The sequence below is a fragment of the Perissodus microlepis genome, chromosome 2 (assembly GCF_051167445.1).
Source record: "Perissodus microlepis isolate ML-2025 ecotype Zambia chromosome 2, ASM5116744v1, whole genome shotgun sequence".
Classification (NCBI taxonomy): domain Eukaryota; kingdom Metazoa; phylum Chordata; class Actinopteri; order Cichliformes; family Cichlidae; genus Perissodus; species Perissodus microlepis.
The window spans coordinates 15,630,807-15,658,681 of record NC_140462.1 but is presented as its reverse complement, the minus strand read 5'-3'; the positions used below and the strand labels follow the sequence as shown (position 1 = coordinate 15,658,681).

Sequence of the window (27,875 nt, the reverse complement as noted above, 5' to 3'; positions counted from 1 at the left end):
TGTGTCCTTTTTTTTTTTTTTTTATTTGGACTTTGGAAACAGAGCAGAAGGTTCTGGAAAAACCTTCACTTATTCCAAGTTGTATGCAGTAGAGAGACATTTCTTAATAATACTTTATGCAATACTTGAACACAGCTTTGGTACCACACTAACAAATCTCAGCTTGCATTTTCATCAGACATGTTCTAAGGGCTGTTGGAGGCTTAAGACTTGGTGTTAGGATGTTGGTACAGTAAGAAGAACCATCTTTTTCTGCATCCTACATTCATGGTGCACAGTCCTCACTGCTTCAGATGACTGCTTTTCCCAGACATGGGTTAAGCCTACAAAAAACTTTTTCTCATTGGAGATCTTCACCTAATTGTACTATATAAGATTTGCTCTTTGGGTTGGATGCAAGTCTAGGAAACTGGCTGAATAAGAAAAGCCATCCATCCATTACCTTCTGCTAAATAAGTGGATAAAACAAATTCTTCAACAGATTTCAAAACCTGTTTTGCTTGCACGTGGTAGAGTTGGGTGTTTTGTTTTTTCAAGATGAGAAAGGCCGTACATCCCTAAATATCTATGTGAAAAGACACTTTCAATTTGCTCAATTTAGTCAGGAATTCAATGTAGACTTAGTCTAATTTGAACCAAAGAAGCCTAAATGGTTCAGACTGTAATGCCACTATCAAATATAAGTGTGAAAATCAGATTGTTTTTAAACATTCCACTCATAGTTTACTAGAGGTGTGCTTTTGTTTAGTTTTCACAGTCGTGATGATACTCAGAATGGATCGACGCTGAGCAATTCTCACCTACCCACTCCCCTGATCCGCCCACAATGCGCAGAGTACTGTGAGTGCACCCCTGTTTGTATTGTTGATACTTACTCAGAATAACACCCAGTAGGGCTGCTCTTTTCTAAAAATACTTTTAAGTTTAGTTAAAGTTTCGACCTATAGTAGCTGTACTGACAGCTGAGGGCGGGGCAGACCTTTTTTTTTTTTTTTCCTTTACGCACACCTGGTTTCAGGAAGTAACCTCTACGTCAGCGGGAGAGGTGTTTGAAGGAATGGCTCAGGAATTCAACACAAAAATCTTGCTCAACTGGACAGGTGATCAGCAGACATATATCTCTCTCACCACAGGCACCACGACGGCAGAAGCTTTAAATCTCGTCCGTGGAAAAGCTCAGAGAGACTGAACTTTTCTGGGGGCGATCAGATTGAAGGATATTATTTTTCTTTTTCCTCTTTAAGAAGAAAGGCTTCTTTTAAAACAGACGAATATGTCTCGGGTTTCGAATATTTTACCCGATGAGGCGGTCTTTGATGACTTCAAAAAACAGTGTTTAGCAACCGACAACTGGCAAAATAAGTATGACAACAATGGGATGCAAGTGTGGATCGAGGTGCGCGCTGTGAATAAAGGAAATCACGTACCTAAAGTCCACAAGATGAAGGTGAGTTTGCTTTAGCACCAAATCTAAAAACTATAATACCTTTTGAAAAATAAATCAGTTTTATTAGGCTGTCGTGCTATGTGGGTGGTGTCCTGTAACCCTCTGTATGTTTTTCCCCAGTGTAAAATGATAGTTAATGATGTGTCAGCTGCTACCATGTTCGACGTCCTTCACGACAGCCGGTACCGCAAGAAGTGGGATGTAACTATGCAGGAGAGTTTTGACATTGCCCGGCTCTCTGCTAATGCTGATGTGGGCTACTACTCATGTGAGTGAGCACCCTTATCACTTGCAATGCTCTGTGTGTGTTTGTGGTTTGGTGTGGGCCTGATTAGATGTGAGATCTTGTTTTTGCTGATACAATAACTACGTGTGTGTGTGTGTATATATATATATATATATATATATATATATACTTGATTCAGCTCTAATCTATGAAGACTCATCTCATCTATGGCCTCTTGTTACACCAGTGTATTTATTGCCATAATAAGGGCACACTTGTTGAGCCTAAATACTGAACTAACAGAGAAAGCTTGCCAAAGTATAACATTATTTATGTCTTTATTTATTTATTTTTTATTTTGGCCTTCTGCAGGGCGTTGTCCAATTCCATTAAAGAACAGAGATGTTGTGACACTGCGCTCGTGGCAGGTCACAGATGACGAGTACATCATGGTTAACTTCTCAGTCAAACACCCGGTACGCCACCTCCTACATCCACTCAAGATACATAGCAACCATTGCCTCTACACATACTGTTTGTACAGCTCTTTGACACCTCTTTGTCCTGTTATGTGTGCACTGATTTATTGTTTTTAAAGTTAGCCTTATCCATTGTCACATTGTGCAGAAGTATCATAAAAATGTATAGTTTTCCTTATTATTCTGCAAAATGTTTTCCTTGAATTATAGAAATTCCCTCCTCGCAGCAACCTCGTAAGAGCCGTTTCCATCCAGACGGGGTATTATATCAAGGCCACAGGACCAAATAGTTGCATTTTTACATATCTTTCACAAGCAGACCCCAAAGGTAAAACTATATGCAACAATTACTTTGTTCCATTCAAACTTAGAGTTCTTGATTCATTTCTGCAGAGTTCTTACGATGAATGTGTGTCTTCTAGGCTCTCTCCCAAAGTGGGTGGTGAACAAAGCATCCCAAGTTCTTGCTCCTAAGGTATGTAATGATTCACAACCACTTCCACAGACCATTTCCTGCTAAACATTTGTTCACCTGTAGTAAACATCAGAGCTGTAAGTGATAAGGTTAAATCCATAAGCACAGTACCGGCATCTGTGACAGTCTAGGTGTGTTTTCACAAGGGTTTTTAAACGTGCAAGAGGGGTGTGTGTGTGTGTACATGTGCACACGCATAAGGGAGGGGAAAAGTTTCATGTGTCTTAAGTGACAATGGTAGCCATAGAAACAATTTAAGGGCCTGTCCTGACCAGGCTGCTGACAAAGGAGAATCTCAGCTCAAACTATTTTTAGTTTGAGCTTTAGTAAACTATTATCCACGTGTGTGTGTGTGTGTGTGTGTGTGTGTGTGTGTGTGTGTGTGTGTGTGTGTGTGTGAGAGAGAGAAACTATCAATGAGACAAGAACAACAGCAAGAAAAGTATTTCTAAAAGTCTGCGTGAAAGTATTTCATATGGTATCTCCAGGTCACATAAATCTGACTGGAAATGGGTAAAAGAACAACTTAAATTGCTTTACACCATCAAATCTACCGATGTCTAAAAAATGCATACAACCATTATAAAACCAGGCGTTCAAAACATCTTATTTAAAAGACTTTAGAAGTGTATCCATTAAAAAACCTACATAGGCAGACAAAATTGAAACCTTCTCTCTACATACTCAGTTTTGTTTGAAGAACTCGATTGCGTGTGCATTCTGGAAATCAGCCATTTTTATCTTCACTTCTACTTGCCATGTAATCCACCACACAGTGTTTTATGACCATCTTTATCTTCAGCTTTGTTGACTGAGAATGGAGGAGTGCTGCAGTCCTTTAACAATCGCATCATCTCTTCTCTTTTTAGGTAATGAAGAGTGTGCACAAGGCGGGACAGGAATACTCAAACTGGAAAAGTCAGAATTCCCCCGATTTCAAGCCCTGGCTGCACCCAGAGCAGAACACCCTTCCCATGATGGACCCCGCTGAGCTGTCAATTCAGAGAGCAGACTCACTGGAAAATGTGGATGAAAGCTCAAAGCTGGATGCTAACGAAGGGGAGGACAGCAGCTAAATTGAATGATAGTGATGGGAGGAAAGGTGGACAAAGACGGAGAGATTGGGAGGTGGACTGTAGATGGACTTGAGGTCTCCGGCTCTCTGTGATGTAACCATGATCCTCCAGTTCTAAATCGGTGTGCCTTCGAGGATGAGCAAGAGCATGAAGTGTTTACAACTGTCTGACAAGATGGAAATGAGCACAGATCAAGTTGCCATCACCTCAGTCTGTGTTGAGCTAAGCTAACTTCCACTGTACAGGGTTAGAGGTGTTGGGGTTTGAATGTGACGCATTTGCAATACTACATTTACAATTGGACCAAAGACAGTCGATCTTTAGCTGCAGCTACAAGAACAAATTTTAAGCGGAAGAAAGGGAAATATACTTGACTTCTAGCAGGTCATTATTAGTGACTGTGAATAGAAAAAAGATTAGAAAGTTGGCAAACACCTGTGGAGAATTGTGACACTAACTTCTCTTCAGAATAGTGCAAAAGAATTGGGTCTGAAAACAGCTGAAACTGTTTCAGCTCACTTTATCTTCTTTTGGGGTTGTAGTAGACACAGAACGATGATAACTTTGTGATAATTTATACTTAAACACGGTTTTGTTAATATGTTCACAGCATAATGTACAGGTAGCAACTTGAGGGGCAGGTTGTCTTTAGGTTTGTAATTAGGAAGGCTCTTTTTGAAGGTGTGTTGCCTTTACTCAGACGTTGTGCAACCAAGGTGTTTGCATTGTAAATTATTACAAATGGTAGAGTTTCACTGGTCCACAAGGAAGGCACTGAAGTGAACTCCCAGTTAGGTTGTATTGCCAAGTCACAATACACACAGAATTATTGTATTTTGTTAGTTGAATATCAGTTGACCTGAAGGATTGGAATGACCATAAAGGCTTTTTTATTTATTTATTTCAAGTTGATGTAAATTGATGAAGTAATGGCCTGGGATGAAGCCCCTGTAGGTTGACATTTTTTTTTCATATTAAACTATTTAATGATAACAATGTTACAAGGCATTCCTTTTTTTCTGTTTTCTTTTTAAAATAAACCTCACAAGGTTAACAAGCTTTTGTACTCATTGTAATTGTCAAATAAGAGGAATGCAGTCAATCAGAAACTGTGTACGAGAGAAACTGACTTCAAGCGTGAAACAAGTTTTGCTACTTGCACCAGAACAAACCGGTCCTTCTCTAGCTTTGGTTCCAGTTCTTCAAGTGCACAAAGCCAAACGCTAGAAAAGGTCAAGGAGTCGAGCTTTATTTTTGCAATCGTAACCTCTATAAAAACATACAAATACAAATACTGAACCCATTCAAACATAAATTCTTTACATAAAAATGATCAGTGTGCAGAAAATAAAGACAATACTTCGATGAAACTGGTAGCTATTAACGTACAGTTTATTGTATAAATGCATAATGCACTAATATCCAGAGGTATTCAACTGTTTTCTATGAATGTTCCATTGTATGCAGATTTAATTTGCAGCCAGAGGTTGGATCTGCAGATTTTACTGACTATGCACATCTTGAACCATGCAGGCCAAAATTATGAAAGCACCAGACTGTCTTTGGTTTGAATTAAACCTGCAAACATTGGTGCCTCCTCACAGATAACACCCCATTACAAGCTTTACCACTACGCTACGATAAATGTTATGCACTTTAATAGCATGTTACAAGCCATGCTTGTAAACCATTTGGCACCTCAGACACATAGTTTATGCAACAGCATTAAATCAGCTCAGGCGTAGTTTATGTAAAACTCGTGCATGGAACATAAAAGTACCAAAGCCCTCAGTAGCAGTGACTGAAATGTATATTTACATCCCTTAGCATTTCGTGCACAATTACAAATATTTACTAAATATGAAAAAACAGCATTGTGCAATATATTCGTAAATTCAACAGAGGTCTGGTGACCATAACTCATATCAAGTGATGGTGGTTTAGTCCACACATATGCAAACATCTGCAGAAATATCATAACAGGGCTTGAGGAAACATGGGAAAAGTCATCTTTAAATCCTTTGCTTGACTAGAAAATATTTATTATTTATCTGTTCTATAATTTATAGTGTAAAATCTAGTTTATAGTCTTAAAAAAAGCTCTGCATAGAAACAACTTCCTAACCATATGTTCAATCAAAGTAGAGTTCATCATGTGAAGCATGCAGAAAGGAGTATCTATGAAACTCAGTCTTTAACGTCATGTATATTTTCCTTACATGAAAGACTAAATGAGATTGTTAGTCATGCATTAGTCATCTTTAAGCTGAGACAGAATGGAGGCCAGAGTGTGTGGGAGGATTGTAGTGAAGTGCAGTTAAGTATCCTTCTGTCTTTGTCTCTCTCTCTGCTGCCATCTAGTGTACGGTCCTCTCCTTCTGCCGTTGGTAGTCTGATAAAACAACCCACAAAGGACACCATTAGAGTACTGACATGGGCACTGTTATATATTTCTGTATCAGTATGACATAGCTCAAAGTTTTTACTGCTTTAAAGTTTTTATTGTCTTTTGTTTTTGCACTCAGATAAGCCAGATGATAATCTTATTATTATGTGGGCACGATGACACGATGGCATACTGACAATGCTCAAATTCTTGAGAAATTCAGCATGTTTTAAATATCTAACTCATGCTGTATTAGCACACTGAGGAATAGTAAAAGGCACAGACTAAAACCTGCTTTCAAAGCCAAAGTGAGCACAACAGTTTCTTCTGAGCATTTCTTTTACTTAACCTAACAGCAAAACAAGACTCAGACATTTAAGGACATTAAGTGTAGATCTGTCTTAAAATAATATTTTACAAGATCTCTACCCAAGAACACAAATTCTGCAGGAAAACATTTTTTTCTTTCTTCATCTCTCTAAAACATCTTAACAGCTGAGATAAAAACACATGTTGACATGAATGTTTTTTTTTTTAGGTTGTCATCATGCTCCTGATACAATCGAGTAAACCAACGCTTACTGTAGGGAAAGAAGCGAACCCTCATCAGGATTTCTCGCGCAGTTTTCAGAATCTCTACAGCCTGAAGAAGACAAACATTATCCATGATCTTAAACAGAAAATATAATGCAACGTTGTGATGAACAAGATATGGAACAAAAAGAAAACTGCAAAAATTTGGCTCCACCTAATCTTGTGTTTTTTTAGTATGAGATCTGCTGTTTCACTGGAAGAGCAGATAGATCAGGAGGACAAGCAAAAACCTGTCCTCCTGACAAGTTTCCAAATACAGAAAGCATCTGTGAGTAGATGCTTTCTGTATTTGCACATTAATGCTACAACATGCATTTGCATGTCAATTTTTTTTAAAAAGCTAATATTTACACATTAGACTAAATGTCTAAATATTTTACATGCTGCAACAGGAACTGTATTTTTCAAAATAAAAGCAAAATTTATATCTCCTCAAGCATTGCTGATTTTAAACAAACAAAACAGAACACAAAACAATTATGGCGCATCTAGTGTGTCATTATTTCTCACAGCAGTTTGATTATGGCCAAAATGGCTTACACTTTAATTCTCTTCTAGAAAGTCATTCATGCTTGAAAAAATATGCAGGAAAAAAAAGTTTCAAGCCTCTTTTGTTTTGATTTTGATCATTATGGCTTACAGCTCAGGAAAATCAGAAATCCAGCATCTCAAACTACAACAATATTTCAATTTCAGTTTGAACAAATTATGGTTCAAATGGTACAAATAAGGTGCATTTCTTATTCTCATTCAGTTCATGCAACCACAATCACGGGGAAGTCTGCTGACTGACAGCCTTCCATGACGAGGGCAAACCACAGAAGGCCAGTGCTGAAAAGACTGGCTGGTCGGTGCTGTGTCAAAGCATATCAATGGAAACCTGGCTGGGAAAAAAAATAAAAAATATGACATGGTGGGAAAGTATCCACAAGCAGGGATGGCCGCAGCTTTGAGAGGACTGTCAGGATAACTCCATCCCAGAAGGTGGGAGACCTTCACAAGGAGTGGACTGAGGCTGGTGTCAGTGTATCAGGAGCAGCTTTGACATCAGTTCAAAGCTTAGTTCGAAGTTTTTCACATGAAAGTAATTTTTTTTGTTTCATTTCGAAATCAAGTTCCTAGACTCTGAAAGAAGACATTTTAGAGCACTTGATGATTCCAACTGCCGGCAAGATTCATGGAGATGCCAATTTCCTTTTACAGCAGGACTTAACACCTGCCCACGATGCCAAAACTACCAAATGGTTTGCTCACCATGTTATTGCTGTGCTTGAATAACCAGCCGTCTCGCCTGACCTGAATCCCACAGAGAATCAATGGCATACTGTCAAAAGGAAGATAACAAACACCCAACACAAAAACACAGACGAGCTGAAGGACACCATCAGGCCAACCAGGGCTTCAGTAACACCTCCGCAGTGCCACAAACTGATCACCTCCATGTCACACTGCACTGATGTAGTAAATCATGGAAACAGAGCATTGTCCAAGTACTGAAAGAATAGGTGAACACACTTTTCAGAAACTGGACATAGTAAGATTCCAAATCCTTTTTTGATCTGAAATATTCTACTAATTTGAGATAGTGGACTTCTGATTTTCATGAGTTATAATCCATCATTTTTTGAATGAAGGTACAAAAACAAATGAACTTTTTTGTAATATTCAAATGTTTTGAGATGCACTTGTATATAATGCTCATTGTGAGTATAAATGTCATGGTAATTTTTAATGGTAAAAATGAACTCCAATTCCGCCAAGAACAGTGGTCAAATATCCCGTCAGAATAATTCAAGAACAGGACCACGTTCATGACAGGGTTAAGTTTGTTTTACAAGTATAGCCACAATGTGTGAATGAGTGTGTAACTAATAATCCAAGAATAATAAAAAGAATAATCCAAAAAGCTTGTTGATGGCTGTCAAAAGCATCTGGTTGAGGTGCAACTTGCTAAGAGACATTCAGCCAAATAACAATGAGGGTGTAGGGATATTTCTGAAAATAAATTAAAAATGTATAAAATGAATAAAATCTCTAAATCTTGTCTCAAATACTTATTTTTTTTAAATCTAACTTAGATTTAATTTAACAAATTACCTCATTGCTGATACTCTTGTCGTTGCAGAATAGGGTAAAAATCTCACCCACAGTATATAAAAGGGTATCCAATATCAAGTATTTTCCCGGGTATAGGTATCAATTTTTTTCAACTCTTGAAATTTTGAAATACAAATAAAACAATATGTCTAGATTATCCTATACCGCACTCCCCCAAATTAAAGTTTACTTACTTTTTGTAATAGTGAGCTTGATATTGACACAAAAAATTATTATCGTGATCACCATTATAGGTTTACTTGAGCAAACCTGCCTTGAATATGTTCTGACTATATTGAAGATTAAAGAGCACAGCATAGTATGTGAAGCTATTTGTTAGTCTTGTACATACATGAATAGAAATACACCTAAACTAAATCAGATTTATGAATAGAGTAGATTTCAATATGTAAGTGTGTGCTGGAGACAATGTGTTGAATAAAGCCTGTTTGAAATTCAGCCTTGACTTACTCTTGAGTGCTCTATGTCTTGGAAATCAACATCATTCACTGAAAGAACCTGGTCTCCCTCCTGCAGCCCTGCTCTGTGGGCGTCTGAATCTGGGACCACCTGCCAGCACACAGAAATGATTTAAATTGATTAAAAATAGGCAAACAAATAGTCAGCAGCACAGCAAGAAAAAAAAAAACCCACATTAATAACCAGGGCTGTGCACGCACCTTGGATATAAAGATTCCTAACTGTGAAGCTTTCCCACCACGGATATTGAAGCCCAGCTGCGCTCCTGGAGGCTTCTTCAACACAATGGTGCGAGGCAGAAACTGTGTGAGCTCATTGTTATAGTCAGGATGATGAACCCGCTAAAAATGAACCAAGAGAAGAAGAACAGCCAGCAATATTTAGCTTCTTTAAGTTTGCTTCTTCTGCCTTAAAAACAATGTGATAAGAGTCAAGCGCCTTGTAGAATCACATCACATAATACATATTCAGCATCACCTGTTTGGAAAATAAGCAGATCAGCAACAACAACAAAAAAGGTATTTCCTTTGGGATAATAAAATCTAAATAAAAACATTCACAAAAAATATCCACCCATTTGCTTTCTGTAGCACATTTAATGGTATTGCACAGTCCTGACCTTTGCAGTCAGGCGCCAACACCTCTTTGCTTGTCAGATTTCCAAACGCATATAAGACAGCCTTCATGAACTCACTGAAACCCAAACACTAACTGAAAAAAAGAAGTTAAAGGCGCCAACTACGAAACCATGACAGACAGAAAAGCCTCAAGGTGACACAAGGACTGTGCATGCACCTGCAGGTTACAACCTGTATGTGACCACCTATTATCACATTACATTGGGAAGCCCAATTCCTTGGCATGGAAGATGCCATTAAAAGCTACAAAAAAGCAGTAGCAAGAAAAAAAACTCCAAGAATCTTTGTGACGCTCAGATAAACTTAATGGTATTCAGTAAAATTATTACTTTAGATAGAGCACTGTGAAAAAGTATTTGCCACTTCCTGATTTCTTTTTCCCCCATAATTGTGACACCTTCATAATTTCGAACATGAAACAATTTTTAACACGCAACAGCTACTGAAAGATAACCCAAGCACAAAATGCATATTTGATTATGATGTCATATATCAAAAAGGCCCTATGTGAAAAAGTAGATACCCAATAACTGGTTGTGCCACCCCTGGCAGCAAGAAGTGCAATTAAGTGTTTACGATAACTGGCAATGGGTCTTTCACATTACTGTAAAGGAATTTTGACTCACTCTTGCACTCTTTGTGGACCACTCAGAGTTAGACTTGCTGGAGTGTTTCATCGTCTTACTAAATAACCCAAGTTTGCTCTAGCAGGGACACAGACTAATGGCTGTTCATTCTCTCAGGGTTCTCTGGTGGAGAGAAGAATTCATGGTTCTATCAATTACAGTACATCATTTAGCTCCTGAAGCAGCAAAGCAGCCTCAGACATTTACGCTACCACCACTATGTTTGACTGTTGGTATGATGTGCTTTTTATGAAATGATTTGCTAGTTTATGACAGATGTAAAGAGACAAACCTTCCAAAAAGTTCAGTTTTTGTCTCATTAGCCCATAGAACATTTTCCCAAAAGTCTTGGGGATCATGAAGAATATTTTATGGCAAATGTGAAACAAGCCTTTGTGTTCTTTTTAGTCAGCAGTGGTTTTCTCCTTTCTTATTGTTTAATCATGACCTTTGACCTTAACTGAGCCAAGTGAGGCCTGCAGTTTTTTAAATGTTGTTCTTGGTTCTTTTGTGACCTCTTGGATGAGCCATCAGTGCACTCTTGGTCAGCCCCTCCTCAGAAGGTTCACCACAGTTGCATGCCTTCTCCCATTTGTCGATAATTCTCACCGTGGTACACTGGAGTACCAGAACCTTAAAATGGCTTTGTACCTCTTTCCAGACTGATCGATGTCAATTATTTTGTTTTTCATCTCTTCTTGAGCTTCTTTAGATGATGACTTTTTGCTTTTTAGTTAAGATCGTTAGGCCCACTTCTCTTTGTCAAATGGATTCTATTTAAGTGATCTCTTGATTCAACAGGTCTAAAGTCAGAAATCAGTAAGGGAGCAAATACAATTTTCAGCACTGTAAGAGCAGCCAAAAAATAAAGCACAACCTATAAATCGTAACTAAAGTTGAATACATAAATAAAATAAAATAAAAATATACACTATATAATAAGGTACAAAATGTTTAGCACGTGATTTAAGCACAAAGGTTAGTTGGATTAATATCTGCCATACCTCCTGTGGAGGTATCCATGCAGGTGGGTTCTCATAAGAAGGCAGGAATACCACTGGCAGCTGGTAATCGTCGTAGGGAATTTTCTGGTCCATGGTTGCTAAAATTCCCCACCGAGAAGAGAATAGCAGTTCATTGTTATGAACTACGGATGCAATGGACTGCTCGATACAAATTAAAGGGAAATCCCTGAAATCCAGACCGCTGATTTAAAGGGCTCAGGTGTCTCTATTGTGTTGTGGTTTCGGACACGTAACTTCAAGTCAATATGTAGGTCCCTATTCCATGACTGTAATGCCTTCATTCATCGGGGTTTGGCATTAATGTACCCATTATTACACCCGGTTTTGTATGTATCATTTTTAGATAAGGCATAAAGACCAGAGAAGACCAAAACATCGGCTAAAACACAGCTGTGTTCACAACTCTGTAACAGGTTAGCCACCAAGTCCGAATAGGGACGTTATATGGCTAACACTTAGAATTACCTTTAAAAAAATACGCATGTGGATCACGGGGAAGAAGCGAGATCAAATAAACGTGTGAAATTATCTCACAGTGGACAGTTTCATACGGCAATAACATGCAAACGCATCACGAGCTAGCACAACGATTAGCTTAGTGTTTAACTGTAAACGAGCTCGCTCCGCTCTATTAAACAGGAAGCGCTTTGACACGCGTTATTATCATCACATGAACTTTAAAATAAAGGTACTGGAATCATTTAGCATTGAAAAACATGAATAACTGCAACAAAACAACAAAAATGTATCTCACCTGCCAGTCAGAGGGCTAGCAGTGTGAACTTGTTGCTGTAAGCAATTGCAGGCAGCTATAGTGCGTTATCGCCACCTCCTGGTGTGGAGTAGTTACTCCAAGAGCTCCGACAGCATTGTGGAGTATTCGCGCGAATACTTTTGAACAGCTACAAACGTCAAAGCGCGTGAATTCGTGTATTTGTGACTCGAGAGGGCGCAATTGAACAGTTTTATTCACTGATTACAGAGGTCCTAATCACAGAGTTGAAGTTGTAAGTAGTTTAAAAAGTGAATAATGAGTAAAAATTTACATGACAAGTTTTTTGTAATATTTACTGCCATTGCAATTTTTTTTTAAAATGTGTGTGAAAAAAATTACAAGGTAAAAAAGAAAATCTACATACTCTCACATTTTATCCTACAAGCGCTCACGTTTTGCAGCATATTGACCTCCTGAAAGCTCTTGCAGATGGAGATCTTAATGGCGGCTAGCTGTAAAATCAACCGGGAAGTCTGTAAAACACTTCGGTGATATCTTGCAGTCTGACCAAAAAAAATATTTTCTTTGTATTGATTTGCAGTGTCATAATTATCATTGCAGCAAAAACTTCTGTATTCATTGTGGTGTTAAGAGCTTGAAAAAAGAAGTTTCACCTCTCCTCCAAGGGCCTTCTTCAGTTCTAAAAGGTGGAGAGTCTCAGGTATTTTACCCCTTGTGGTGGTTGACCCTGTGGGGGTAGTTGACCTACTAGTGATCATATGCATCATCCTATCAGCCAAATTTTTAAGACTGCCATGACATGGATGACTGAGAACCTACACAGACATATTTATTATGTCTGGTCATCATTTATGTCCCCGTGTCTGGGTAGTCATGCATATTCTTACATATAATTTTATGTGGGGGAAAAAAATTAAGATCACACACACATTCTAAATGTGAACTGTGACTACAGTTGCATATGTTTGCATTTCTTTCTAACTTGAGCAGAAAAAAAAAAACAAGTGAAAAATGTGTGTTGCGAAATGCGCCCACTTTGTGTGAAAGTTTGTGTGAAGCTGCTTTGCAGAAACTTGACGTGTGATATGGGCTCCATTATGTTAAAGCTTTATAGTGCATACTCTGTAACTGCATTTATTATCTTCAGTCAAATAGTGAAGCGTGAACATTTTTTTTATTATTGTAGATTAACAATGGCTTCAGCACTCAGAAATGACTTTGACGATAGTAAATCATGCACAATGTTTACTGTTCACTGAGCCTGTTTAAGAAGACTTCAGGTCTCTGCAAGTTGCACATTGCAATTAAATGAAATGAAACACGTGTTGACAGATTGGAATGAAAACACAGAAACTTTGCAAGATAGATAAACAAAACTATGGCAAGTTTTTTTGGGGTTTTTTTTGTCTTTATATATGTCAGCATACCGAAACCGCTTTCAAGAGTTCCATTGCTGCTGGAGCATTGCTTGAGTACTACTATAACCAAAGTAACATTAAATAAAGTCATAGTAAAAAAAAGAAAAAGAAAAAAGAAACTCCACCTTCTGTCAATTCTAAACTTTTATATATCAGGACATAATCAAAATCATCTATTTCCTACCAAGGTCTTCAGATTAGGTAAATACAATGGGAGATGAGCAACAACAAAGGATCTGTTATAGCGTGTCATTGTTTATTTAAGAGAGAACTAAGCCAATGTGTAGAAGCAGTGCGTGAAAAACTAAGTACGAGGTCCACACACAAAAGTGGTGCTGAGGATTATAGCTAAGCATCTCTTTGGTCTCATCTCTCCAAAGGACATTGTTCAAGAAGCCATGTGGTTTCATCAAATGCAAATTTGAGAACTTGAGCCCTGCGACCATGTTTTAGGTTTTAGGTTTTAGGTTTTTATAGAATGAAGAGACTTTCTCCTGGAGATCCCCCCGCAAAAAAATAATCCTTGCTTACTGAGGCCTATAGCGTCTGAGATGTAGCTCCAGGTTTTATTACAGTTTATGAGTACCGCACTGTCTGGATTTCAGGTGGAATTAGTCAGACGTCAAGTCCTGGGACGATTGGCAGCCGTCTAGAATGTTTTTCACCCCTAAATAATCTTTCTCACTATAGAATGATGGGCTTCAAATTGTTTGGAAATGACCTTGTAACCATTCCCAGACTGAGCAGGAATTTCCTTTGCAAGATCGTCACTGATTTCTTTTCATCTTCACATTGTGTTAACACACACCTGGAGGCTCCATACCGGCAAACTGCCAAAACCTCTGTTTTATAGAGATGCTTAGATTTTTACGAAGATCAATAAATCAAGTGCGTTTGATTAGCAGCACCTGGCAGCTATTTTAAGTCTTGATTCCTGTGAAAGCAGTTAGGGCATGCTGAGTTTTTCACACGCTGCTTCTTGCATTTTGACCAAGTTTTTGTTAAATAAGTGGCAACACAGAGTAAACGTCACGTTTTGTTGATTATCTGAGGTTATGCTTATCTAATTTTAGGACCAACTAAAGACCACACATTTAAATTTTATGCCCTAATGTGTAAAACCTTACAAGTTACAGTGAGGGGTGTCCTTTCCATGTACCATCAGAGTACATTATGCCTGCGTGACTTCGTTCTAACACTGCTGTAAAAATCAGCTATTCTGATTTTCACTTAAGAAAAGGTACACCAGGATGTAGAAATACTGATCCAGTACAGGTTTTTTCAGTTTGACTAATTCTCAAATGACTGTTGAAGTTGTCAAAACAGTACATCATAGTTGACAGGATTTCGTTACTCTTGCACAACTAAAAGCACATGAATCATTCTTTATGGCACATGTGTCTACAATTTGATTTTGTCTTTAAAAAATATTTTAAAAAAATCTTTTTTATAAGGTAAATTGTTATATTCTCCAAAATTATATTAGAATTAGTTTGTTGCATAAGTCGTGAGGTGCAGAATATTCCATCAAAGTGGTCATTGTAATGTTTCCAGTTTCATGTTCATATTAAAGCAGCTTTCTTGTACCAAGGGCATCCATGAAAAGACACAAAAAGAAGCATGACCAGCTGATTGGTAAGGTAGCACAAGAGGTCATGACAGCATACGGCCTCACAGAAACACTGTATCTACACCAAAGTACAAGGTGCACATATTTTGTATCAGAGCTGGAATGTATACTGTTCATGCTGTGTTGCTCCTTTTCTACAGGCTTTGCTTTCAACGGTGACTTTATTTTTCCACAACAGGAGTAAAGTCTGCTAAACTCATATGCTTGTGTTCCAGGTAAAACTACCATGAGGAGGGGTGGAATTTCCCACATCACCCACATGCCGTCCAGTTATTTTGCAGGTACAAACATCAGGTAAAACATATTTATTGAGCTTGACACGTACGCGCTCACTCAGTTAAATATTTTACAGGGGCAATAAGGAGGAGGAAGGATTAACACATGTAGGAGTGTGGTTGATGAAAGAAAGATATATAGAAAGATGCACATGAATGAAGAGGATGGTTCTTCTTCTGTTAGAACGTAAGTGAGAGCATTATGTATGAGGTGGTGAGCATCTATGGGCAAACTTGCACAGCATGATGCCCTTACTACATACTGAACACAGTTATATGTCGTTTCACCTCTCCCCTTTTTTTACTGACAGTTATGAACTCGCATATCTTTCTGTTCTGTGTGAGTTTATGCAGTAAAAATGCAAATGTTCTTCTTTTTATTACATGCAAACAATTTTTTTCTTTAAAAAAAAGGGGGGGGGGGCATGTGTTCGTGAAATCAGCATTTGAACACTATTCAGCTGGACATAGCAGGGAATCCTTAGAAAAAAGAGAGTCTGGTACAGCAGGCATTCAAAATGTCACACATGCCATTTTAAGTACAGTCCACTGATTCTGACAAATGACAATAACTCACTCATTGACTCAGAAACTAGAGCGTGTTGATGAATAGATAAGAAGTATCGAAAATAATCTGGCATCAGATAGCCTCTTTCAGAATCATGCATGGATCTTGTATATCTGCGCATTATACAGAAACTGCTGATGCATCCATACATAAATAAAGCTGATGTTGCAGCTGACCAACTAGATACTTATTTTACCCCTTTATAAGATTTGTCGATTAGGCCCATATAAAAGTAACGACATTATCATAAAAAACAATCTAAAGTCACTTGTCACCTGTATGAGGAAGCTCCGGGCTGTTTCAGGTACAGCGCAGTGAGAGTTTACTGGAAATAGCCTCGTTTACAATAGGAGCAGATGATGAAACACAAAAGGTAATTCACATATATTCATATATAAATTATCTGAGGACTATTTAAATATATTATGTCGGTTAGTATTATCTTTTTTTTTTCTTTTCTTTTTTTTTCTGGGTACCTAGAAAAATCATAATCAGAAACTGGATGAGGCGTGGCCACACGCGGCACGGACGCCAAAACGCTGTGCAGGTATTCTCTCACACTATCTTTCCTCACTTTGACGGTACACCCCTAGCCCGTCCCTATTCATGCACCCCATTTACATTCAGCCCACAGACTCACGGCAAGTAAAAGGGATGGTGGAAAGAGAGAGTGGCGACAGAGGGGCTTTTCCAAGACCGGTGAGTCTTTGCCAGTTCGCGGCGTGCGAAGATCTCCATGACCTAGATTGACTGGTGAGTCGTTTTTAATTTGTCGGGAAGCTTACCGCATGGGTTTCATTGCGGCAGACAGACGGAGAGACTGGTCTTTATTCCGAACAACGTTTTAAAATTAAATTTGCGCACACACTTCTCCGATCTTAGAAATATATAAGACATTACCTGCACAGGTACATAGTATGTATTATGCAAACTTTCTAGTGTTCAGAAGTGTTGTGTACAGAATGCAATAAGCTGCTGGAGTAAAGCGCTGGCAAATGTGAGCAAGCGCTACAGATCCAAGCGAGCACAAGAACGAACTCACAAGCTAATGTACAAATGTAACTACAGTGGTTCACACAACTTCTGACTACATACTATCACTACAGATGTGTGAACTTGGATTTATACAAACTGTTTATTCGATCAATTCAGAAGATGTTGAATAAGAAATAGGCATGTGTTCAATAGGACGCATGGTCAAGCACTTCCGTCAGCATCCACCCAAACAGTGACCTTCATGGACAGGTGTATAACATGTTGATATCTAGGTTAAAAAAAAGGCATTTGGAAGAATATTTACATGGAGACAACAGCAGGGTAATAGGATCAGATCTAATTGTGCATCATTTTAAATTAGCGTCCTGATAGATAGATGTTTTAAAAACGACAAGCACCTTATTCGTGTAAATCAGTGCGCAGGAAAGTGATTGAATATATAATTGTTTTCCCCTCCGGATTCAAAGGATGACACATTTTCCCTGTTGAGTCATCTTGAAATCATTGAAAGCATCAGTTCTATAGTTTCATCAAGCCACCACAAACATAGATTTCTCCTTGTGTAGTGGCATGCACCTGACTCTTTTGTCTTGTTTTAGTTTGTGAGCACTCAGCTAATATAATGAAGTCTGAGTTTGTCTTTCCGGGGTTTATTGTTCAGTCTTTTTGTCAGCATATTCCCCTATCCCTTTATCCTCGGTTTCCCCTGTTGTTCTTCTGAGGAGCTTTGGTTGTCTGTTTTCTCCCCGTACCATTGTGAGTCATGCTTTAGTTTGTGTGTGCGTACTCTAATCCTAGATTAGTATTTGTGGAGTTTACTATTTTGTGCTGTTTCCTCGGTTATCTGTTTCTGCGTTCCTTTGCCAGTATCTCTAATTTTTGAGTTTCACTTCCCCGTCCTGATTGTCTGATTGCCGTCACCTGTCTCTCCCGCATCAGCCTTCTTTTCTCATCATGCCATCTGTGTATTCCCCTGTGATTTCTGATTATATTTCTAGTATTTATTTGATTCCCTCTTTGGCAATTGTCGGGTTTGTTATTTGCTTTTCTATCAGACTTAACGTCAGCCAAAAGTAATAATACACAGTCTATGATTGTGACACTTCACAGTGAAGAACATTGAAAACCAGCAAGATGAACGGAACAGTTAGGACCATCCAATATTATTCCCATACTGTGTGAGAGACATGGGAAATATCAAATAATATCAAAGCATTTTAAACAGCACTTTTTCCAAGATGTGAGTAATAAAATGAAAACGCAAGACTAAAAGGAGATAGAAAAAAATATATAATTAAGGGGGCAATAAAATCACACGTCAAATCTGATGAATGAAATATTCAAGCTGAAAACAAAATGATGTCAGTGGAAACCAAATCAAAATCAGTTTTAACATTTTTCAAGTGTTCTTGTTTTTGAGCAGTGCAAGATTGCACAACTGGCTGACCTATGTTTAGAACTATATGCGTCTTATTCATAACTTCTGCCAACTTTTGGTTCCTGGTTTGCGTTACTGTTGAACTGGGTTGCTGAGAGCTTATAAATCAGACTTAATAAAATTTGCATTATTAGCCTTTTTTCCTGGATATAAATCGAAATAGAAATGATGAAGGGCGCAGGACAAGCTTGATGGCATAACTAATAAAGGAAACCCAGTACAGAAGTGCACAAATCTTTGTCCAAAAAGGAAATAAAACCTACGTGAAAGATGAGCCAGCTCATAGACAGTGAGAGTGTAAAAGCAATAAGTGATAGTCTTTGTTTCTTTTTAATATTCTTCTTAATCTTTATATAGTGGGGTAAAAAAAAAACATCTTTATAAACAATTACCTGAAAATTTCACTCCTCGTCAGTTTTTTATTAATGGAGCATACTCACGTCATTCGTGTGCCTAATTACAGTTTACATTATAACAGTGTAAACGTTGGTTAAACAAATTGGAAAGGTGTGTCTGACTGATATCATTAAATCTTCCAAACAATACAGGTGGCAGTGTGTGCTGTGGATTTCTTGGGGTTTATCCACTATGAGAGGATTTCCTTGTACTCTGAAGTGGAGCTTAGTATAAGGTTTAGAGCAGCAATTAAAATACCATAAGATAAACAGCGATAGCTTCCAGTTACTATATTAGGCAGGGACTTGAAAAGGACAGTGTTTTAACTTAGCCGTGACTTTCAGTTATCCTTTGAATTTAACAGTGACCTTTATGTTTCTTTAGTTACCTTGTCACAATCTGATGGCGTGGTTGGTCACATATTACGGTTATTGCTCAATATTTAGCTCATAACTTCCTGGTAAAGCAAGCGTCTGTGGAGTGAAACAAGCCTTCTTACATTTCCATGTCACAATTAGACCTGTGGACCTGTCCAAACAGGCTCTTGTTGGCTACTGCGTCCTAATGCTGATTGCACTGTGCTATTTTCTTTTACAGAATAATTAAGAGTGATAAGTAATTTTTAGGTTTCATTTTTACTACTCAAAGTTTATTGTGCCCTCACCCTGAACGTGTTTGTCATCTGGTACCTGTTTGTAAAAACAAGATGAACAATTCAGGTGAAGAGATATTTGGCAAAACTCCAGGGATCTAGTTCAACAAGGAAAAGTTGGCTGTGCACAATAGAAACCTTTATTGTTCAGCATTTCAGTGGGTGACATTGTGTGTAAATTCCCATGTCTTTCAAGGAAGGGGACCAAAGCCTGACACAACTGTAGAATGATAAGCCCCAACACGTTGACAAAAATCTTGCTGTGACCCGTTCACAGTTTACTTCACTTCAATGGAAAAGTGTCTGGCAATCAAAACCATTTTCATTTCCGTCATAGTTTATGTCATTTTCTTTTTCATTCTTTCCATTTGTAAACTATTTGTCGTCTTCACTTTATTTCCTCCACCCGCTCTCTGCGCATGGCTGTGCCTGTCACTGTGTCCAATAGTCTGACTTCACTCTCAGGCTGGTCTGTGCACCACTTTCAATACCCCGTGGTGTTGGCCATTGTAAATGCAGCCAGTTGCCATTTTAGACACAGGCTCTATTGAGGGGTGGGAGTTGGGGGTGGTGGAGGGTTGGGGGGGGGGGGTTATTGAGCAGGGATTGCCTTAATACCCCAAAGAAAGTTTGCCCATCACCCCCTCATTTGCTTTCTGTCACAGTCGTCTTTTTCTTTCCCCTCCAGCACACAGGATTGGTGAGATCAATCAGCCCAAACTTCGTCACTGCATCCAGAGAAAAGCATTCGCTTCTTCAGTGTCCGCACATCACAAAACCAGATCTGCATTTCCTACGCTTGTGGATGAGGAGGAGAAATGTTGTCTCAAGTCTGTTTGTGCTGCCTGTTCTTCAGCAGGGGCTTTTATAGCTGCCGCTGGACGGAGTCAAGTAGTCAAAGGAGAAAGGTAGTTTTAATATCTGTTTTCTTCTTATGATAAGTCACAGTTTTCCTTTATCTCTCTACAGGAGTGTGTAATGTTTAAATAACCATGTTTTATTTGAATTTTTTAGGGTTTTTTGTTTGGTTTATTTCCATTCAGCATAACCTTTATAAATCCCAGTAATCCGGGATTAAAATTTTGCCTGACTGAAATCCGAAATATAAAATGCTGCTTTATGAACTGTTGCATTGTGAACCTGATACTTTTATTGCAAAACAGTCATTGACAAATTGTTAGGAAATATAAACACAATAACCGACGTGGTGATTGCATTAAAAAAAAATTCATTTATGTGCCAAGAGAAACAAATAAACTCACAGGTCCTAACAAGCTATGTACTTATATGAAAGGGAATAGGAGGATGCAGGAGCTCTGTAAATCTGTGAGGGAAATGACACTTGAGGTGTGCTGTTGGTGGTGATGGTGGTGGTTGGGAGGCGGTGGTGGGGGCGCTGGGGTTGTTTGTGCCGAGTTCTCACGACACAGTGCGGGCAAAGCACTCAACCAATTATGAAAAAATGTTGGATTTGTTCCATTGTCTCACTTTGAGCTTCCATTGGAATTTGTGCACACATCGACACGCACGGGGATAGCTCTCTGGACAACTACACAATTTTTTTAAGGCTTCAAAAATGAAAACCAGTAATCAATTTTCCTCCTTTTCTTTTCATTTCAGTGCAGATGGTTGTCACTCTTAGTTGTCACTTTGATGTCTCTGCTTTCCCTGTGCTGGTTGTATATTTGTTTTGCCATCTCTAATGACCAACAGAATGTTAACGAGTGAGTGATCTCACACACACACACACACACACACACACACACACACACACACTGAATATTTATTTGTCTTTGTTGATGTCCTTCATTCTTTTAACTATGTGCTTCACCCTTATCAGGGTAATATTCAGGACACTGAAGACGTGGGTAAACTACTTCCTGGTAGTGGTGATCATTTCTGCAGTGCTGGCCAGCTACTGTATCCTGCTGCTGGTAAGAATACAGTTTTGTCAGTTTACCACAGAGGGGAACCAAATCTTGCTCCACATTCAAAGATCATTAAACCTAAGAATGAGAAGCTGCCATTTTTAAAATGTTCTCCGATGATTACAGCTCTTTGCCCTGATCCAAGTTGCCTTAGAGGAGCAACTCCACTTACACTGGCTCCATAAGGTAAGCATGCAAACATTTATCTGTCCAGTCTTTAGTTTTATTAAAATCGTCTAATTTTATATTTGCTTTCTGCTTTTTTCCCCCTTTTTCCTGCACAGATCATTTTCTGTTTTTGTGTAATATTCATCACAGCTTTGGCTTCAGGAGTAAGCATAAAGGGGAGGGAAGAATGGCCAACAGTTCTTACTCTACTCCAGGTAGAGTTAGAGTACAGAAACTTTTTAGTTAGTTTTTTTTAAATGGCTCTAAGTGGTGTGAGAATATCACATGTGTTTGATGTCTGTGTCAACCTCTTGGCAGGCCACGGCTCCCTTCCTGCAGTTTGGTGCTGTTGGAGCGTTGACTCTGCTAAGCCCGTTTGTCTTTCATCGCTTCCACTTGGCCAAAACACGTATGTGTCAGACCTAGTTTCGGCATACACACAGACACAATTCAAAGGCAATTACATAATCCTTTTATATACATACTATTGTATCAAACCTAATTACAGGGCTAACACTGGAAACAAATGTACTGGTGAACTTTGAAGCTGAGGTTCATCTGACAGTCACTGGGAAACTGATTCTGCATGATGAGCATTAGTTCAATACACAAGAAAGATATACAAATGTATTAATATCCATTTATAAATCTATATATTTAAATATAATAAAAGTCAATTCCTGCAGGGGAAAAATAACTAAAAAGGGCTTCTTTACAAAGGTTTACATTCACGCTTGGAGCATTTTAAATATTTAAAGATTATTGTCTGACTTGTGTTTATTCCAGGATCTAAGATGGTCATTGCAGGGATGTTTCTAGTGGTCTCAGCAGCCATCTTCCTGTGTCCCCTGCTCATCCACTCTCCTTGTCTAATAGAAGTGCAGGAACTACCTGAAAAACCAAAACTTATCGGCCACAGAGGCGCGCCGATGGTGAGCGTCTTGTTTTACTTGGCACCACCCTGCAAACAGTGGTGACATTACACCTTTGGATAGAGCTGCTATTGTTGACAGATTGCAGTCATGTTCAAGTTTTTCAGTTGATTTTAACAAAGGAGCACAGTTTAAAGAACTTTTAAAAACGCAGTTCAGTTCTTTGAGAAATATTTCATGCTAATATTATAAGTACAATCCATTTTCATATATTGTCAAATATAAAAAAGTAGACTGTCCCTGGCTCAGGTGTGAGCAAAGGTCCAGTCATGTGACGTCCTCATATGCCACGCTACTGTGCCCTTGTTAGTTTGCTTTGGTGCTGGGTCAATAATAAGCTCCATTTAACACTGCATACGGGGGTTGTCTGTGCTCACACCGCTGTGGGGTAGGAAGGGCACTTAAGCACATCAGTGTGTCTCACCCATCTGTCCTCCCTCTGTTCAGCTGGCCCCAGAGAACACCGTGATGTCGTTCAACAGAAGCCTCGAATGCGGCGTGATAGCCTTTGAAACGGACGTGCAGCTCAGGTACAATGAAAATGATTTACGCTTAGGAGGACTCACAGTTTCTTTCTTGAAAGAGGAATGTCTTCTTGCTTTTAGTTCGGTTTTTCATGCGCACAAATATGACAGAAATGTATCACCGTGGATTACAGTCCTGCAAGTAGGGGCATGTCATTCTACTAATCACCTCAAATGTAGCAGTGATCTTTATAAGCATGCTGTTTGGTTCTTGGGAAACATTATAACCTAACTAATTATTACATTTTTAGAACATTATTTTCATCATTATTATTGTTGTCTTCATTGATAAATATGAAAAACTGATTATTTTGACTTCACAGATACTAAAATTTGTTTAACTCTTGCTTAAATTTAGTAGAGATAGAACACCTTTCTTGATGCATGACCATGGACCTGACTTCTTGCTGAGAACGACAAATGTTAAAGACAAGTTTAACGGCTCCTCTGTCAATAAGAGCACTGACCTGACCTTCAAACAATTAGAGACTCTAAACGCAGGAGAACAGTTCCTCAAGGTAGTAATTGTGCTTTGATTTATGCGTGAGCGCACATTTGCCCGCAGAGGTTTATGTATTATCATGTGTCAGACTAAAGAAACATGTGGAATTATCTGGCTTTGCAGAATGATCCTTACAGCACAGTGTCCCTGCTCTCAGAAGAGGAGAAAGAAACAGCCAGGAAACAGACCATACCCTCCTTGCTAAAGCTTCTTGAATTTGCGAAACAGCACAATACCTCAGTGATATTTGACTTGAAAAATAAAGAAACAGAAGAAATTGACACAAATGACACAGTAAAGACCATCTTAGAGTCTGGCATTCCTCAAAGTCTGGTAAGTCTACTCACTTGTATCAATTGTGGGATTCAAGCATTTCACAATCAAGCATATTTTTAAGAGTTTTCTTTCTCCTTTTCATAGATTCTTTGGCTTCCTTCTAAAGAACGAGAAGTTGTAAAGAAGCAGGCTCCAGACTTTATCCAGGTTTATGAAAATGAAACGGATTTGGAAAAAAATAACGGGAGCCACCTAAATGTGAAATACAGCGAAATAAAAATGAAAAACATCAGGTAAGAAATAAATAGGTGGTTAAGAAATCTCAATATTATCTACAGTACATGTTGGTGCCAGGGGCCATGCACAGCAGTGTGTTAATTAAAGCTGCGTGTAGCATGCTGAGACACAGCTCTGACACTTAATATAGGGGCGTAGGATTGGCCTCCAGGATACAAGATTCAAATAATGTCCCAACCCAGGTGTTCTGTTCAATGGCTTAGCAAAATAACCATAGAAAATCAAAGGGAGGGGGCCTAAAAAATGAAATGCAGTGTAGCAACATGTTTTAAGAAGTCGCTGAAGCGCTTCACTGAGTGCAAAACAAACTCACCATGGCGTGGCCATGCTACATGTCTCGCAAAATAAAACTATTCCTGGGTGGCGCAATTAATGCATAAGTACTACTCAAATATGTGTGACTTATTAGGGGTCATCAGGGATTTGTAATGTGCAGACTGGGCGTACATAACTCATTATCCTTGCACTCAACCACATTTTGTCATTTCATGTGTAAATAAATAAATAAATAAATATATATATATATATATATATATATATATATATATATATATATATATATATATATATATATATATATATATATATATATATATATATATAAATAAAAAAAAACACAGGAAAGTTTTCTGCATTTTTGATGCACAGTCTACGCTCATGTATACACTCATCTAAAGAGTTTTGAGAAAGCTGAATAAATAAGTAGAGAAGCACGGTGAATGGGGGTGCCTCCACATGGGTGCACTGCATTGTAACAGTTAACATTCAATCATGTCTAAAGATGCTGAGCAGTCCCATTTAAATATGATTATGTAACAAGAAAGCAAGAGAATGGCATATAATGATTGGGCATTAGTTTGACATACAAGGAGTCAGAGGTGACTGAGAACGCCTGTGCAGGATGTGCTCAGACTGTTTCTGCAAAAACAGCCTGTTTGTAATTACAAAGGGAGTAATATTACAGCAGGTTTGCAGAGCTTAAACCTCTAATCGCAAAGATAAATGGTCAACGAAGCATTTAATTGGCTTTGGTTGACAGGTATTAGCGATACAGTTAAATGAATTATGCTTCGCCATATTGAGAAGTGCACATTTGTCATACATCAAAAGACTTTTACAAGGAAGGGTCAATGAGTAATCGCTTTTATCCTCTGCTGAAGCATTCCAGGTAGAAGTGGACTTTTCCAGGATGGCACTGCTCCAAAGATTAAAGCTTAAGCTATCACTAAGTAGCTCAAGTATCAAATGGGAATCCTAGGATATAGCCACCAGATCTTATTTATGATCTATGAGAGATGTTGGATGTTTTTCATGCAGTTCTCCAGTCATCTCCAGAGACTTTAAGAGTTAACTTTCCTACCTCATCCATGCATTTACCAATATGCACATGCATAGCAATCGATACCTGTCTTACGGTTTCACATATTTCTCCGTGCTTCTTTTAAGTACTCTGTAATCTCTCAAAAATCTTCTTGTTCATTTTAAACGATGTGCTTGTCTTTGTATTTGACAGCGACCTTCGCAAACGAAACATTACAGTGAACCTGTACGTGGTTAATGAGCGCTGGCTGTTCTCTATGCTGTGGTGTGCAGGAGCCAGCTCTGTCACTACCAACGCCTGCCACCTCCTAAAAGAAATGGAGCACCCTGACTGGGTCATGGTGAGCAATGCATTAGCTGGGCGTTTTACTGTTTATTTCATTATGATGCAAGAAATATTATCATTTCAAGATTTTGGATGTGGCGCTCACATCTTCGTCGCAGTGTTTCCCAGGATTTGTGACACACTTTGAACATGTTTGTGTTTCAGTCACGCTCTACATACCTGATAACATGGATTTTAGTGGATATATCATCTGCTCTTGTGATGATGGCACTCTTTCACTGGTAAGAACAGAGGTTTAGTCTACAAATTTGTATAAAAATGAGGAGGAAAGTTAACAAGCTGACTAACCAATGTCTCTCTTCCACATAGGACAAAACACAGTCTTTGCCATAATGCAGGTACTGTATCAATATCATGTTTGGGTTTTTTTGCCATTGAATATTTGACATTTAAGTTTAAAAAATAAAATGATGATCACTGGTTATCTTCCCCTTTATTGGCAAACCTATAAAACAAACAATGATTTCATCAATAACTCACAGGCAACAATAGAAAAACTCTAGTTGTCAAGCTATATATGATTACTGCCTGGGTGTAAATAATAGAAATCTTTCCAAGGTGTTACCAAGACAAATTTAACACTAATAATGCTTTTATTGATTAGTAAGACACGTTTTAGATTGCCAGGTAGCAAAATGATCTTATCTCAACCATTGGACCGTTCTCTCTTTACTATGTGGTAAATTTAAATATCTAACATTTGCAACAGCAGATAGGAATGTAAAAAAAATTGTGTAAAAAAAAAAAAAAAAAAAAAAAATCCCTGGCATGGCTTTGCTGAACGTGAAACACAAAGGAAAGCACCATTATAAAACCATCAAAAGCAAATAGAAAGTATATCACATGATAGCTAAAAAAAAAAGTTATTTTCATAACCTGACAGCTTGAATGTTCTATTTCATAACAGTTAACAGATCACATAATAATGTATCCCTTGTTTGTTGTGACAGATGGACCGAGCAATGACAATGAGCAGGAAGTCTTCCTGTCTTCCAGATGTTTCAGTCTTGAAGTTCACAATCACAGCCTTTTCTGAACTAACACCGGGATTTGGACCTAAATCGGGAGGACAGCAAGTTAATGTGAACTGACATGCACTGTTTTATAAAATTATGCGGGCCATAATGTTGTTGTTGTTTTTTTACATATCAGTATGATGCCAGTATACACAGTTTTGGTGTATGGGGGGGGGGTGTGTTTGACAATGAGAGAGAAAGCTAGTTACACAGGTTTATCTTTCATTGTTTGTTTGTTTTTTTAATACTTGTTTGTTCTTTTGCTACTACTGACAGTTTGATGAAACTATATGACATGGTGTGTAGATCTGAATTACCTTTTGCATTTTATTACATTGATTTGTATCCACTGAGAAAAAAAAAATACTACTGCATTAAATAAACATTTGTAATCTGAGCCAACGTTAATAAAACTATATTTTTTATGGTAACTTGTGTCGCTTTATTTCAGCATCCACTGAACACGAAGGTAAAAATGTTAATTTTGAATAAACAGGTGACATATCGAAAAAATCGTTTTAACAACTGTGATTTATATTTAATAAAATCAGCACATTAGAAAAGCTGTTAAAGTTGGACACAGATAGTTGTGGCTGGAGCATTAGCACAAACATTCATTAAGAATGTTTGTGCTAAAGTTCATTAAGAATGAACTGTTTATATAACGGAGGTGCTTCATACCAGCTCCATCTCAGACTTTACAGGCCTCAGTTAGCATGTTAAATGTTAAAGTTTGTGACAGTCCAATTGGAAAGTAATGAACAAGTATGGCTTGTTTGCAAGGGCTGGCACAGGAAAGACTTGCTTATGTACAAAGAACATGTTAGCAGGGCTTAGATCTGTAAATTTGCATCTAAAAAAACAAAAGCGACTGCAAACAATCACCTTTGGACAGATCAGGCCAAAGT

General features: G+C 38.2%; 3 protein-coding genes across 5 annotated transcripts; 2 read left to right on the top strand and 1 right to left on the bottom strand.

Annotated features, from left to right (window-relative positions):
- The first annotated feature begins 860 nt into the window (after window positions 1–860).
- Window positions 861–4,828, top strand: stard14 (START domain containing 14). Its single transcript, XM_084949886.1, has 6 exons — window positions 861–1,447; window positions 1,568–1,715; window positions 2,046–2,149; window positions 2,363–2,480; window positions 2,575–2,627; window positions 3,497–4,828. Exons 1-6 carry the CDS (start codon window positions 1,274–1,276, stop codon window positions 3,701–3,703), a joined length of 804 nt encoding a protein of 267 aa, XP_084806012.1. The 5' UTR covers window positions 861–1,273; the 3' UTR covers window positions 3,704–4,828.
- Window positions 4,829–4,931: 103 nt separating this feature from the next.
- Window positions 4,932–12,417, bottom strand: pdzd11 (PDZ domain containing 11). The gene is made up of 6 exons (XM_084949937.1): window positions 12,304–12,417; window positions 11,529–11,626; window positions 9,461–9,601; window positions 9,252–9,350; window positions 6,672–6,732; window positions 4,932–6,095 (listed from the first exon to the last, which is right to left on the bottom strand). Exons 2-6 carry the CDS (start codon window positions 11,619–11,621, stop codon window positions 6,061–6,063), a joined length of 429 nt encoding a protein of 142 aa, XP_084806063.1. The 5' UTR covers window positions 11,622–11,626; window positions 12,304–12,417; the 3' UTR covers window positions 4,932–6,060.
- Window positions 12,418–16,768: 4,351 nt separating this feature from the next.
- On the top strand, window positions 16,769–27,398 carry gdpd2 (glycerophosphodiester phosphodiesterase domain containing 2). Of its 3 annotated transcripts, none has more exons than XM_084949863.1 (16): window positions 16,769–16,929; window positions 20,347–20,566; window positions 21,279–21,382; window positions 21,499–21,592; window positions 21,713–21,772; window positions 21,871–21,969; window positions 22,073–22,163; window positions 22,541–22,686; window positions 23,134–23,216; window positions 23,572–23,728; window positions 23,836–24,045; window positions 24,133–24,281; window positions 25,799–25,946; window positions 26,096–26,172; window positions 26,261–26,289; window positions 26,902–27,398. In XM_084949863.1, exons 2-16 carry the CDS (start codon window positions 20,477–20,479, stop codon window positions 26,985–26,987), a joined length of 1,623 nt encoding a protein of 540 aa, XP_084805989.1. In that variant the 5' UTR covers window positions 16,769–16,929; window positions 20,347–20,476; the 3' UTR covers window positions 26,988–27,398. The 3 variants fall into 3 exon arrangements, with proteins under 3 accessions (XP_084805989.1, XP_084805971.1, XP_084805978.1); XM_084949845.1 differs by having other exon boundaries at window positions 16,770–16,929; window positions 23,569–23,728; XM_084949852.1 differs by lacking the exon at window positions 16,769–16,929 and having other exon boundaries at window positions 20,272–20,566; window positions 23,569–23,728.
- The last annotated feature ends 477 nt before the right edge of the window (window positions 27,399–27,875 follow it).